The 14,231-nt window shown below is 36.6% G+C and overlaps 1 protein-coding gene across 1 annotated transcript in view; it reads left to right on the top strand.

The window, feature by feature from the left end:
• LOC145670245 (uncharacterized) overlaps nt 1-13,929 on the top strand; it is a 42,257-nt gene extending 28,328 nt beyond the window's left edge. Inside the window, exon 2 of the mRNA XM_081738657.1 lies at nt 10,958-13,929. Coding sequence (XP_081594783.1) covers nt 11,187-13,481 — 2,295 coding nt within the window. The 5' untranslated portion in view covers nt 10,958-11,186 and the 3' untranslated portion in view covers nt 13,482-13,929. The remainder of the gene's footprint in view (nt 1-10,957) is intronic.
• The last annotated feature ends 302 nt before the right edge of the window (nt 13,930-14,231 follow it).

Raw genomic sequence — 14,231 nt, 5'->3', positions numbered from 1 at the left:
TACGCATAATTTACTAGTAATTTACGCCATGTAGAGAACAAGATTTTTACGCAGACGGAAAAGAGGAATTTTTATTTTTCTTTTTTTTTTTAAAAAAAAGAAACTAAAACCATTTAAAGCAAGTCACGTCAAAAGTAGAACACATATTGCAATTTCTGCAGACTTACTAGCATCAACTGAATGAAGCGAAGTTTAAACTTCCAAATTTTTATAAATAATAGAGACTGTGGTCAGGAACGGCGCCAGAAACATTTAATGGGGTGGGCGGAAAGAGGCGGACCTAGTTGCTGGGTGGGCGGACAATGAAAATGAGAACTGGGCAATGTAGATATTTTTTGACAATTAAGTTTCAATTTTTTATACTCTTTAGTTAGCTAAGGCTCAGACCGAAATAGGGAGGAACAAGGATCTGGAGAAAGCTGTAGCTTCGTCTTATAGAAGGTACAATTCCGGCATTCGCCTGGTGGGACTGGAGAAATGCAGGACTTAGGATGGGCTGCGGGAGCTCGTAGCTATATGCTCGACCTATCGAATTTCGCCTAGAAGACACACTACCTCTACTTCCAATTTTTTTTTAAAACAGTAATAACGGTGTGTACTGTGTAGTCGATGAAGTTCAAGACAGCTTTACCTCCTTTCTCTTCAAGAATGCACATGAATGCATAGAAATAAAAGAAGGTTCAAACAACACAGACTAACAGATAATACTCTACCTTTCGTTAATAACATAAAATACACAATAAGTAGGGAAAGTGAAACAAGGATAAAATAGGGTACTGCAAACATTTTTATCTTTGAAGGATTTATTACAAGAAAGCAAGAGACAAAAAAAAAAAAAAAAAAAATCATTTATATGTTCTCTAATATATATTCTTAATTTGTGCACATTAGATTTTTTGACATGATCTCTATATGCAACAGCAAAGACCTATGTTACTAAAAGAATAGAGAAATTCGACATCATGATTGTTTGATCATACTTTATACAGAAATCTTTGAAACTGAAGCGTTAGCAAAAAAAAAAAAAAAAAAAAAAAAAAAAAAAGACAAAGAAGTAAATAGCAATTAACAAAACTTCATCATGATCCACAGAAACAACAATGTATTTTAAAATATGAAGGGCTGATCACATGGTACGAACAAGCTTACAATAAACTCTTATACCTGCACTTTAATGAAGTGCAATGCGTCTATTTTTATGCCCAGCATGGAATGCATTTACCACATCCTCTACAGCAATATTCATTACAAGTTTTCTTTCTACCGAAAGGAAATAAAGATCGCTTAGGCGACCGTTTACCATTCGATTTCTTAGATGTGTTTTAACCCGTGTACGACACGAGAAATAATGCTTACGTGGTGAACTAGATACAGTAATGGTGACAATGGCTAATTTCTGAATTTTATGAAAAGCAATTTTGAAACAATTTATCACTTCAGTAAACTGAGAAACGGAGGTAATTTGTATTGCTTTTCCTCCTCATAACGTTTCAAAATTTTCGGGAGAAGTTTCAGTTCTACCTCTGCACTATCGACATCACATCCATAATGACGCGCAAGTGGTTCAATTTTGTCAAATGAGAGGAAGTGTTCACTTTTAGGGTGAAGACTGCTTATCCCACATAGAATTAGGCCTACCTGCATTTTCTGTAAAACGCCTATTCATTTCTGAAAGTATTCTGTCAAGTACAGGACGAAATATCTTAGTCTGTAGCCTTCTTGCGATTGGATATCTTCTTCCTCAACCGATATTTGCTCAGTCATAATATACTAACGTACTGTAAATGGGGCAATGAGCGTGTTCTGGACAAAAGACATCCACAATAACAAGGTGTAATCTATGATTCATACAATGGATATACTCGTAAATGGCTTGAGGTACTTCTTGCTTAATTAGTGTTTGGACTCCACGAGATTGCCCACACAAAACGTTTGCTCATCGCATGTTTGATAAACACAGTTTTCTAGAAGAACACCCAACTGCACAGAGTCTTTCACATACCGATACAGTGACTCGGAATCTAAATTTTCAGCAGGATGTAAACCAAGTAATCTCTCATGCACTATTCCTTCAAAGTAATATCGTACAACGGCCGAGAGCTGTTCCACTTTACTTATGTCCTTTAATTCATCTATCAATAGAATATAATATTTTGCCTGTTCAACTTCACCCTTAATTGTAACTTACAAAAAGCCGCCAGCAATTCGTCCTGGATTGATGCATACTCCTAAATATTTTGCGTTTTATTGGAGCATTAAGCAATTTCTTATGTAGGATCTCATGAGTCTTAGCAACTAACGAAACCAGTTCGAGGAAATTTCCCCTATTTTCACTATTTTCCTTCTCTCTGTTGCCCCTTTGTGCAATTCGCTGCACCGCGGTGTAGCGTAATAAATCAGCAAGACGCGCAATATACTGACGGTTTTCTCTTACTTGGCGGTCATACACTTCACTTACACATGTGGCGACAGATACATTTCTACCTTTGGATTTCATTTGTTTGAACGAAGCCCCTGCAATCTGAGATTTGTGATGCTCGCTGTTTTCGTGCTTTCGAAAAACTGAGTCTTTCTACATAGCTCTTTTCCAGTTTTTGTAACTAACTGCTGTAAAATATGTAATTCTTCCCTTTCTTTTTGTTCGGCAATGAAAACATTCTACAAGGAAAACAAAAAGCTGCATTTTCCTGTACACTGTACCCAATCCACGGAAATGTGTTATACCAATCACTTTTGAATGATCGATTGTCCCTGCCGTATTTTATTGTGGGATAATGATGCAAATGTAGTTGGTGGGGTTCGTCGGATGGAAATTCTGCTAAATCGTTGACATGATTAATACAACTATGGCTTTTGGTTTTACAGAAAGATCCCTCTGTTTCCACTGGCAAGTCCTTAGTAGTATCTTCAGAAGCAATGCTGTTGTCTTCGCTCTCTCCATCATCTAGTCCATTTTCACTTTTTTCGAAATCGAACACTTCGAATCCTGGTTGTCACTGGTGCTGTCGAAATCGTTTTTTGAAATAAAGAAAAAAAAAACGAAAACCGGTTTTTGAAAATAGTAAAATTTCACAAAACCGAATTGTCGGTTTTGAAAACCGCTTTTACGGTTTCGGTTTTGAAAACCGTATTGGCGGTTTCAGTTTTGAAAAGCGATTTTGCGGTTTCCGGTTTTCAGAAAAGCGGTTTTGTCAAAAACCGAAAACAGCAAATGTCACACAAATTCGACAGCACTAGTTGTCACATTCGTATTTTTTGTCTTTTTCTCCATTGAAGAAGAAGGATTATCACTCACGTCAACGGATTGAAAATCATTCTTCTTTGAACACGAGGAAGACACTGAGCCTGAGAAGAAATCGCTGATAAGTTTTTTTTTAACATATTAGCTGAGCAAGCACCAATCACCGAGAATTTTTAAAGGAACAGAGATCAACTCAACAATGCTATAATAAGGGTTTTACAAATCTATTTAATGCTACACGGATAAGACATGGGGTACGTTGCTGTAAACAATTGCAAGTTTCAACCCTTTTTAAAGAAGCTATCACGCCGACACAAATCACTACTCCCTCCCTCTCTTTCTGAAATGAGACAATAGACAATACTACCCAGTCCTGTCCATTATTTAGTCGGCTTTTTAAAAAGCACTTTTTTTTTCAGCGCAGCACATACAAACACCGGCGTTTCAATAGCACGATTTTGTGTGTGTGTGTGTGTGTTAAACTTTAATTCATTAATCACGACTTTTGGCATCATTATATTACTACAAGTATCTGTCTTAAAATGATTGTTCATTGCAGAGTTAAACAGAGTCTTAGAACCTATTACATTACAATCGAAAGTAATACCTATTGCTTTTAAAGTACAGGATGTCACCTTCATTATTCTACTTCTGTTGGGTTGGGCGGATGGGTGGGCGAGGCTATCCATTGGGTGGGCGGTCGCCCACCCCCGCCCACCCTTAACGCCGTCCCTGACTGTGGTTAATATTTCTTATTGTTTTACCCTCGTTGCAGGCTGTGAAGCAGACAATCGTTGACAACTAAAACTGACTCACTTTCAGTATGAAGCGGAGAGAGTTTTTCTGAGTACAAAAAATTGTTAGAAGCGGAATCGCGAAGGCAGATTATTAAACACAAGCACTGTTGCATTGTACAATTGTCCCTTATTTCACCATACTTTCCCTGGCGATCACATAGGATTTGAAACATAAAACATCGTTTGTAAAAAAAAAAAAAAAAAAAAAAAAAAAAAAAAAAAAAAAAAAAATGCAGCCAAAAACTCACGGTTCAAAATCTCACGTATACAAAACCTCGCAGGCCAAAATCTTGCCTGGCCAAATCTCGCCGCCCAAAATTTTGCGGACCTAAATTTAGTCTGGTAAGAACCTTACGGGACGAAATCTCACTTAGGACAATACTAGTCATCCAAAATCTTGTGGGAAGAATTTCACTATAGTGCTATCGAGATATCGCTGTATGTATATATACTTAAAATAACTTATATAGTTAAACCTCTTCTAACGGATACCTGTATAATACGGACAGATTTTTTTTTTGTCCCGGTAAGAATATATGCATTTTTACGGGGATATTCTCCCTTTTCGCGGACAGTCTCAGATATGGACACTAATAGCCTTTTGCACCAACAACACCGCGATATTTATTATTAACGTTCTATTTTACTTCTTCGTAACGGGCAGAAATAATTTTCAATTCATACGCATTTAGCACAGCAACTTTCTCCTTTCTACATGTTAAAAATGAATCCGTCTACAGTACAGTAAACAGAAAATTTATTTCATATAATTCAGCTGTTTTCAAGTATTGATGACATAGACAAGGTCTATTAAAATGTGGACTTAACATGATACAAATTACCCACTTCCCCCTTAAAACTTGAATTTTGGAAAGCACTAAGACATGTTTAGACTTATTCTTAATAGTGAGTTTATATACAGAGTTTCATCTTCTTAAGGGTCTTCACTACAGCGAAATTAAACTACCGCTAATTTTAGAGTTTTTCTATAATATCGTCAAAACAAATAAATATATTCGAAAAGCAGAAACGTAGTGAACTAGATAATACGATTTTGCATGTGATACCGTTATCACAACTCATCTATCTGCTTTCGATTTGCAACTGTAGATAGATTTAGCATTTTTTTTGCGGGTTCTGTAAATAGCGGCATACCAAAAGCAGATAGGTAAATTGTGGTAAAAATATCACGTTCAAAATCGTATTGTCTAGTTCACTACGTTTCTGCTTTTCGAATATTTTTATTTGTTTCGAAGATATTACAGAAAAACTCTAAAATTAGCGGTAGTTTAATTTCGCTATAGTGAATGCCCTTAACTTCAGAGATTGGTCATATAGGAGATTTTTGCAATTTATTTTGAATCCCTGATGGGATCCGTAATTCAATCTCACCGATTGTTGTGGCGAATTTTTGTTCATACAAGATTTCGTTCTGTAAGTTTTAGCCTAACGAGATTTGGTCCGCGAGGTTTTGGCCAGGCGAGATTTTGGTCCGCGAGAATTTGTACACTCAAGATTTTGGCCAGGCGAGGTTTTGGGTGAAGAGGTGTCAGCCACGCGAAAATTTGAGCAGCGAGGTTTCGGAAGCGAGATTTTGCTAGTATACAATACAATATTTTGATATGCTTTTTAGATATAATGATGTGTGCCACAAATCGTAATACTTAGTTGTTACTTATAAAGGTAAAGTTAGTTTACGAAGTCAATGTAGCAGTTTATACGAGGCGTATCCGAAAAGTAAGTACAATTTCGCATTCCCGCCGCTGTTGCGCTGCGATCGGTGTTCCGCGCATGTGCGCTAGTCGTCCTTGTTCGTCTGCTCTCAACTGACGTTATCTTGGTTGCTCTGCGTAATGTTGTCTGTTCACAGTGCAAATTTAAAATGTCTAAGACAATTGACGATCCCGCCGACTGTGAGATTCGTTCGGTAATTCGATTTTTAAATGCAAAGAATGTAAAACCGACAGAAATTAAAGATGTTTATGGTGAAAAAGCAATGACTGATGGAATGATGAGAAAATGTGTAAGGTTGTTTAATGAGGGTCGAACTAATGTCCACGATAAACCCCGGAGTGGTCGGCCTTCTGTTGTCAACGATGACTTGGCGAGGAAAATCGATGGAAAAATCCGTGAGAACAGACGTTTCACTAACACAACGTTTTCAGGCGAATTCCCGACGAAGTGAAACTCGCTGTGCAGCAATGGTTTTCATCACTGGCGGCATATAGTGTCAAACTCACTGCCGGCATCGTTCTATGAGGAAGGACTAGACCCAGATCAGAATATACAGACCGCAAACTCAGCGAAAAACTGGAAACTTAGCCACAGTAGCGCCTCTAACACGCAACGACGGAACTAACCAATCAATCTGAAGTCACTTACGTGGAAATTTTGAAAGTAACCACAGACTAGATTTTCGCTCCCTTAGTTGTATTTGGGGAACATCTTTTTATGTTGACGTACTTCGCGGAACTTAGATATTTTCAAACTGAACTCTGTAAAAAAAAGAAAAATCTATTAATATAGAAAAGCTGGAATAGAACATCTAGTCCAGAGACAGCAAAATAAAAAGTGGACATTAGCTTATCTGCTCTTTCTTCACTCTAACACTTAGATGAGAAGCAGACGAAAACAATCCGTCGGTTACTATGACTACCCATGACGTCACGTTTCAAGACTGATGGCAAAGCCATCCACGCACGACGACACTGATCCCGCTCAACAAGAGCGTTGATTGGTTCTTTCGCTATGTAGAGGATCGAAACTGATTTCGATAGCGCATATAAGAAGTTGCTCGTCTGTATGTATTCTAGTCTGTGGGACTAGATAAGTTGATCCACCGCTACGAAGTGCCTCAACAACGGTGGAAACTATGTGCAAAAGTAGTTAGTGTAAGATGTGCTCTTTCTTGTGACAATAAAATTTAAAAAAAAAATGTTTACTATATTTTTTTCCAAAAAGGTACTTACTTTCCGGATATGCCTCGTAAAATAGCAAAATCCAGTGAGAGCTCACACAAATTTGGAAGGGACCGTTTAAAGTATTTTTCTTTGTGCCAAACCAAATGGTATTCAGCACAAACAATATTTTAATTTGTAGTCTTGTTTCTAGATTCTTACGTCGTCTCTTTACGTAATTTACACGAATCCTGCCTTGGACATGGCTTTTATGTATTGTTCTTTCACTCTCATCATTCATTCATTCATTCATTCATTTAGGTTTTCATTTCATCAGGTCCATGGGGCATGAAGCTCAGATCAACAATATAGAAACGAGTCATCCAGAAAATAAATTCCATAGAGCAAACTAATAAATATAAAATGCAAGGAAAGAAAATAGTTTATTATAGAATGAACTACTAGTTTTGGCCTAGGCCTATGTTTTATCATAATTGCCATCCATGTTCTGAAATGTTTATCATTACGAGACAGCATATGTTGTATTATACCGACGGATGACGTCGCTTGTGATTATAACTAGTGGCAAGAACTTCTTAATCAGCATTGTCATCCCAGAAGCTTTGACCAGCTTGAAAACCTTTCTGTATAAAAAGATATGAAACCGGAAGGAACAAGATGTGGGCTGTTCATGGGATGATATGTTTCTCAGCCAAAGTATGTAAGGACTCGATGTTTACACATTATCTGCCCCAGAATACCTGCACAGTATCTTTCATGTAAGTTGTTTTGTTTTCAGGGTCTCGTGCAAGACCTGTCTCGTCCCCAGTTACAATAGGACTTAAGCCATCATCACCCTTCTGATAACAAGTTTGAGATAATAATACACTCTCGTTTCGGTTTATTTTGCGGTCTTCTGTAACCAAACGTGGTATTTCGTGAACACATAGGTTCAGTCTGTCCGACACAATTTCGTGAAGCAGCGACCGGAACATTTGTAGAAAAAACACAGAAAAGAGTTTCCTGTATTGTATTATCAGGGTGGATCGTTAGTTCTCTTCCCCAATATGGACGTATCCGTCTATAATCAGATATAGTCACCCACTACGTTCCGCATCAAGAACATTGTACCATCCTTCGTTAAACTCCCTCATTCACTGAGCCGCTTTTGATACCACACCCTTTACTAATGTGACGGTGAATTCCAATTGCTGACATATTATGATCCAAAAACTTAACGGCATTTCCCATACGGCAGGCGTTTCGATTTTCGTGATGATTATCCCAGCCCACTATGAAGCTTCTGCACTTTTGATTTCTCTGTCACTGGTGCTCCAGTCTTTCCAATGGGTCCACAGAAGCATATTATGGGACAAGAAGTTATGTGAACCGCAGGAAAAGGGAGGTTGTTAACCTTATTTTTCGATTGCTGCCACTTTGTATACGGTTCAGGGAATATAAGTGAGTACTCGTTGCACCAGGTCCATATTTATATATTGTGGGCCCCCTGTGCTCTCCAAATAATTTGCCGCCTCCCGAAAACGACCTATATTAGAGTTCATAGTTTTTGGGGACGTTGAGATGAATGGTGACAGTTTTAATCCAACTTCGAAGTCATATTCCACTCCCTACGGAGGGAACGAGATTTTAGAACTAATCGAAAACGACAGGCAATGGTTCTTCCCATACCTGTTATGTATATTGGAAAGAAGAGCGAAAATTCAGTGTGCCTCGTGAAATCTATCTTCATCATTTTTATTGCATTCTTTGTACGATAATAATATTTAGAACTATAATTACGCACACCACTAAAATCAGAAAGTCTTTGTGGTGGGCAAACACCGTGTGCTTGAGTTTTCTCGTAGTTCTCCCGTTTCCTCCCACTTCTTTCCTTGCACCATTTCATTCATTACTCATCATCACCGTCTCCTTTAGCCTAACCGGCATAACCGTGGGACGTAAAACTCAAAGATTTCTTAACGCAGTAAAGCTGGAAAAGGAAGTCATGTTCAATACTTAAGGGTACACCCTCAGCATTCGTTTGGTAAAACGGAAAAAATCGGCGGAAAGAATCTCGCAAACGGCGCGAGATATTGAAAAAATAATGGAAAAAGTGTCCCCTTTATAATATCCCTTGCCGATTTTTATCAAAACGTCCTTCACTTGCGTCTGTAAAGGAACATGTACGGATGTTGTGAAAAATGACAAGGAGATTCATGCGCATATGTGAATGATGCGCTACGTAGAAAGCGGAGGTTCAGCTAGTATATTCAAAGAGAAGAGTTAAAAAATTCATTTACAGGTGCGGGATATAGATAGGTACCGTTACGCGTTAAGATGATAACGGATTGACTTAACGAACTTGGTTGAAATAATCGCTCTAGCTGTATATTGAAAAAAAGAAAAGATTAAAAAAAATCAATTACATGTATGGGATATTTGTTATAAATAGCGACCGCCAAAGTCGCCGTTTGTCGTTAACATTTAACGGATTGATTCCATTAACAAACGCGGCCGAGATAACTGTTCAAGAGTTGTCGTGCGGAGTAATGGACGTACTAACAATAAAATCCTAAAAATCTCTAACTAACAGTAAGAGCAATAACAATCAGGGGCGCCCGAAGAAAATTTTCTAGGGAGGGGCCCATCTTTATGGTTGCTATATTAGGTCTGGTATTTAATATACGTGGTTTGTTATATTACGTATACATTTTCATGAGCCAGAGGGGGCCCAGGCTCCACCGTGTCGTCCCCTTCGGGCGCCCATGAAAACAATATTCTTAAAATGTATACATTAGCGAGTAGTGCACTCTGATGAAGTGCAGTATCAATACAGAACGTTATCTACCAAACTATTTCCATCTAGTTTCAGAACTCTGAATGAGGACATTAGTAAGAACGTAAAGAATGAACCGTGCTTGTTTGTCACCTGCAAAATAATTTGCAAGTCATTTATTCTCCTTATTGCTAAAATGGTTATTGGACGTTTTCTGAAAAAAAAAATGAATTGAAATCTGTAAGTTTTATGTCCCATGGTTATGCTGGCTAGGCTATGGAAGACGATGATAATGAGAAATAATGAAATAGTGGAAGAAGAAAGTAGAAGGAAACGGGAGAATTATGAGAAAACCCATGCACACAGTGTTTGTTCATCACAAAGCTCACTTGGCACGAGCTGAGATCGAACCAAGGACCCCATGTTCCCGAGGTGAACGGTCTACCACTGAGCCTCTGCGGCCCGTTGGACGATTTTTGTGTGAAATAGTTCATGTAGAAAATTGGAATTTGCACCAAATTCATTTTCACTAGTGTAGCAATATGATGCCAAATTGTATCAATCCTATAACTTGACCCCATATAAGTAAAAGCAGCAAAAATCATATTATTGTATATTATTTCCATTTACCTCCGTCATTCATAAAGAAAAAGAGAACACAAATAATTGTAGCGTTAAAGGGTTAATGTGGAATCGGAACCACCCTACTGTGTTCAAAATTTAATTTTCTCTCACCAAGAATGAAACCCGGCACTACGTGCACCAAAGGCCCAACAGCTATCCCCTATACCAGCCGTGAGAACAGATCAAATTAATAGGAAGTTTTAATAATGCATATTAGCTGCAAGCAGTGTTTCTTTCAGAAACAATGTTCCGGGGGGCACACTTCGTATTTCGGGGGGGCACTGCTGATACTATTCTGTTTATTATTATATTATAGACGTATTATTTTGGTCTCTGGGGGGCACTTTTAGGGTTTCAGGGGGGCAATGCACCCCCCCGAAAAAAAACAAGTCTGGAAGAAATACTGGCTGCAAGAAGGAGCAGATGTGCCAAACGTGGATCATTTCGGAAACACAAGTTCCACAACCAGCTATTAGAGTTTTCCCTTGACAGGCTATTGTACCACGGAGTTTGGTTTAGGATTAAGTCTAAGGATTAATGGCATGTGATAATATTAAAATATAAAATGATATATAAACATGATATGTTATTGAAAACTGACAAATCTTTGTTTCCATTTCAGGAATCAATGAAATGAGAAAATCTTCTGTGCTGTTGTTGTTCCATATTGAATTCTACAGAACGACCGAGATTAGTGTCATACTCAAGGCATCAGAATTGTGATTGTGGATATATTAAAAAGGCCACAATAATTGTCTAAATACGATTTTCAAATACGCAAACTTGCTTTGTAAATAGAGAATGCAATTCTTCATAAAGTTAAAACAAGAGTATTCTGTAACGTAAGTAACATGGATCGATACTTAATATTGTTTCTTTTCGAGCTAGTCTTTAGAACAAATGTACTCGTAGAAACAACTGAAACAAAGGCATTAAACAACGGTAATAGCTCAGTGTCTCATTGTTTTGTTATGAAAACTGTTCAAGTGTTGGAAGTTAAGTGTAATCAAGATGTCATCATATCTACTTATTATCAAGATTTTGCCAGTGGATTAGGAGTAGACATTACTTGTGATAGTAACCCAACTTTCAAGTTTCCATACGATATTATGAAAGTGATGTCTTTCGATGGTATAACTTCAATGAGAGTAATACAATGTGATGTAATTGGTCATTTCCTACAAACATTTTTAAAGTATGCTAACGAAGACTCTTTAAGAGAATTACATGTTAACGGTGGACCAAATACAATGCACTTCAATGAAGGAGAATTAGTTGATTTCCATAAGCTTAAGTACCTCAAAATACTAGCTAACTACATCTATAGTCTGCCTGATAAAATATTCCCAAAGTCAGTGATTGAGTTGTACCTACAAGACTCGAATCTTACTACTCTTCCGGAAAAAGTATTTGAAAACACAAAGCTTTTAACGATCTTAAACTTGGGACACAATAAATTTACAAAGCTACCAAAAGGAGTATTTAGTCCTCTGAATCATTTAGAAGAGCTGTATTTGTTTGGTAATTGCCTAGAATATATTGATGCTAATATATTCAATAATTTAGCGCAATTAAAAATTCTCCATCTGGACAGGAACATACTACAGTCACTTCCTAACACTTTGTTTAGTTCGCTACCAATGCTTTCAACGTTGATACTTGCTCAAAATAACTTAAAGGAAGTGAAGACGGAGTTACTTTCTCATCTTGTTAATCTTAGAGTACTAAATTTGCAATCTACAGAACTTCAAAATCTAGAACCAAATATTTTCAATCATATGAGGGAACTAACTTCACTCGATCTTTCAAATAATACTTTTGAAATTAATATTGATCATATAGTCCCTGAGAGTGTTCAATATTTTCGTATGTCTTTTAGTAAATGTGACAACGTAACAAATATGTTTGTTAATATCAGTAATATATTGAACCTAAACTTGAAAAGTTGTGGTTTGAAGAACATTTCAACTGAGTTTCTGAAAGAAGCCAAGGAATTAGAAATTCTTGATTTAAGTTCTAATTTGATTGAAGAACTACCAGAGTCATTTCTCAAATTCTCGCAAAATGTTGTATATATTAATTTGAATAACAATAAGCTTACGACGTTGCCTCCTAAGTTATTTAGATACAAGAAACATGTAAAGATATTTTTGAACAACAACAAACTGACACGACTGCATCCGCAATTGTTTAAGAACTTAACAAGTCTTCGAGTTTTAGATTTAAGTCATAACGAGATTGAACAGTTTGATACGAATGCATTCATCGGCTTAGTCAATTTGAGAATATTTCATTTAAATCATAATAGACTTAGAAATATTTCAAATATTTTCATTGATCTCAGACAGATACAGTATCTCAATTTAAGTCACAATGAGATCAAATCAGTTGATGACCAAATTTTAACAAACGCTAGAGCACTGGAAACTTTAGATCTTTCATTTAACAAAATAAAATCTATTAGTGAATTTTCAGAAGGTGACTCATTGCCTGCTCTGAGATATCTCTCCTTTAGTAATAATCAATTGTTGTTTCTACATATCCGTGCTTTCCAATATCTTTCGGGACTCATCACTGTAAACCTGGCTAACAATTTTCTCTCACTAGATTCGAACAAAGAATATGGTTTTGTTGGAGTTTCTCATCATTATATTACTGCATTTTCCTCCTGTTCATATTTACAATCTATTGACTTGTCCAATAACAGTATATCCCAAATTTATCCAGACTGGATTAAAGATTTAACAAACCTAAACTTTTTAGGTCTGGCTCGTAATGAATTAGGCGCTTTCAATTCCTACTATTTGAAATATGCACATTTCAACTTAACTGTTGACGTTCAACATAATCACATTGACTCAGTCGACTTGAAAGATAATGAACTATCATCAAGTATTGTGGATACTGCTTCAAATGTAACAGTAATTTTTAATGATAATCCTTTTCACTGTGACTGTAGAATTTTTAACTTTTTGAAGTACGTTGAGAATGACGTTTCCATAATATCAGAGGAACTACATGTTGCAACTCCGATTGCAAATGAATTGAAATGCTCGGAACCACCTTCAGTTACTGGGAAATATGTTCGAGAAATTGAGGATTGGACTCTGTCTTTAATATCATTATGGGGGTTATGCTTACTGTAAGAAGTTGTTCAAACTAATCATGCATCTTCCAATAACCAAATAGAAGAAATTTTATAATCCTGTAGTATCTATTATGGGAAAGCAAAGTGTTTAATCTATCTTGACAGTTATCTTTTAATCATGATTACTGCAGTGTAGTAATAATGATGTAGCTGATTGTGTGTGATGATCGCCATAGGATTATTTTATACGCGTAAAATAATTTATATAGTGAAAGTGCTGCTTAGATGAGGTCCGTATTAGTTAAGTGTTTAGTACCATAATAGTATTTGTAAGGAATAGGAAGGTTGGGGGACCTGTTCTTACATTGTTGGAAGTCGAAACTGAGATTAAGTTGTTTAGTAAGGTATTTAAATCAGTTGATCGATGATTATACAATGATTTAAATAGAATTACAGTGTCATTGGTATATATTTTGTATAGAAGAATAAATTGAGTCTCTTGATTACTAATTTTCGTCTATATGTGTGTAGAAATTATTATATACCATTTCTGGATAATTTCGGAAACTTATACTTTAAGGATTTCTTTGGATCCATTACATTGTTTATATAAATTACAAATCATATTAATAAAGAAACCTAAGGTGGTACACGAAATATTAATGTCCGCAAGGATGTCTTACTATGTTATTCAATTATACGAGGGAGAGGAAAAGATAGCGAACACAGGAGAGGGTTGTTGTTCATTGAAGTTTGTTGTTCCTTTTTCTGCACCTTAGGCTATATAAGATGTAGTCTCTATATTTTA

Source organism: Thermobia domestica, chromosome 14 (genome assembly GCF_964235325.1).
Source record: "Thermobia domestica chromosome 14, izTheDome1.hap1.1, whole genome shotgun sequence".
Taxonomy (NCBI): Eukaryota; Metazoa; Arthropoda; class Insecta; order Zygentoma; family Lepismatidae; genus Thermobia; species Thermobia domestica.
Note: the sequence above shows the minus strand (reverse complement) of the source record. Positions and strands in the feature narration are given on the sequence as shown.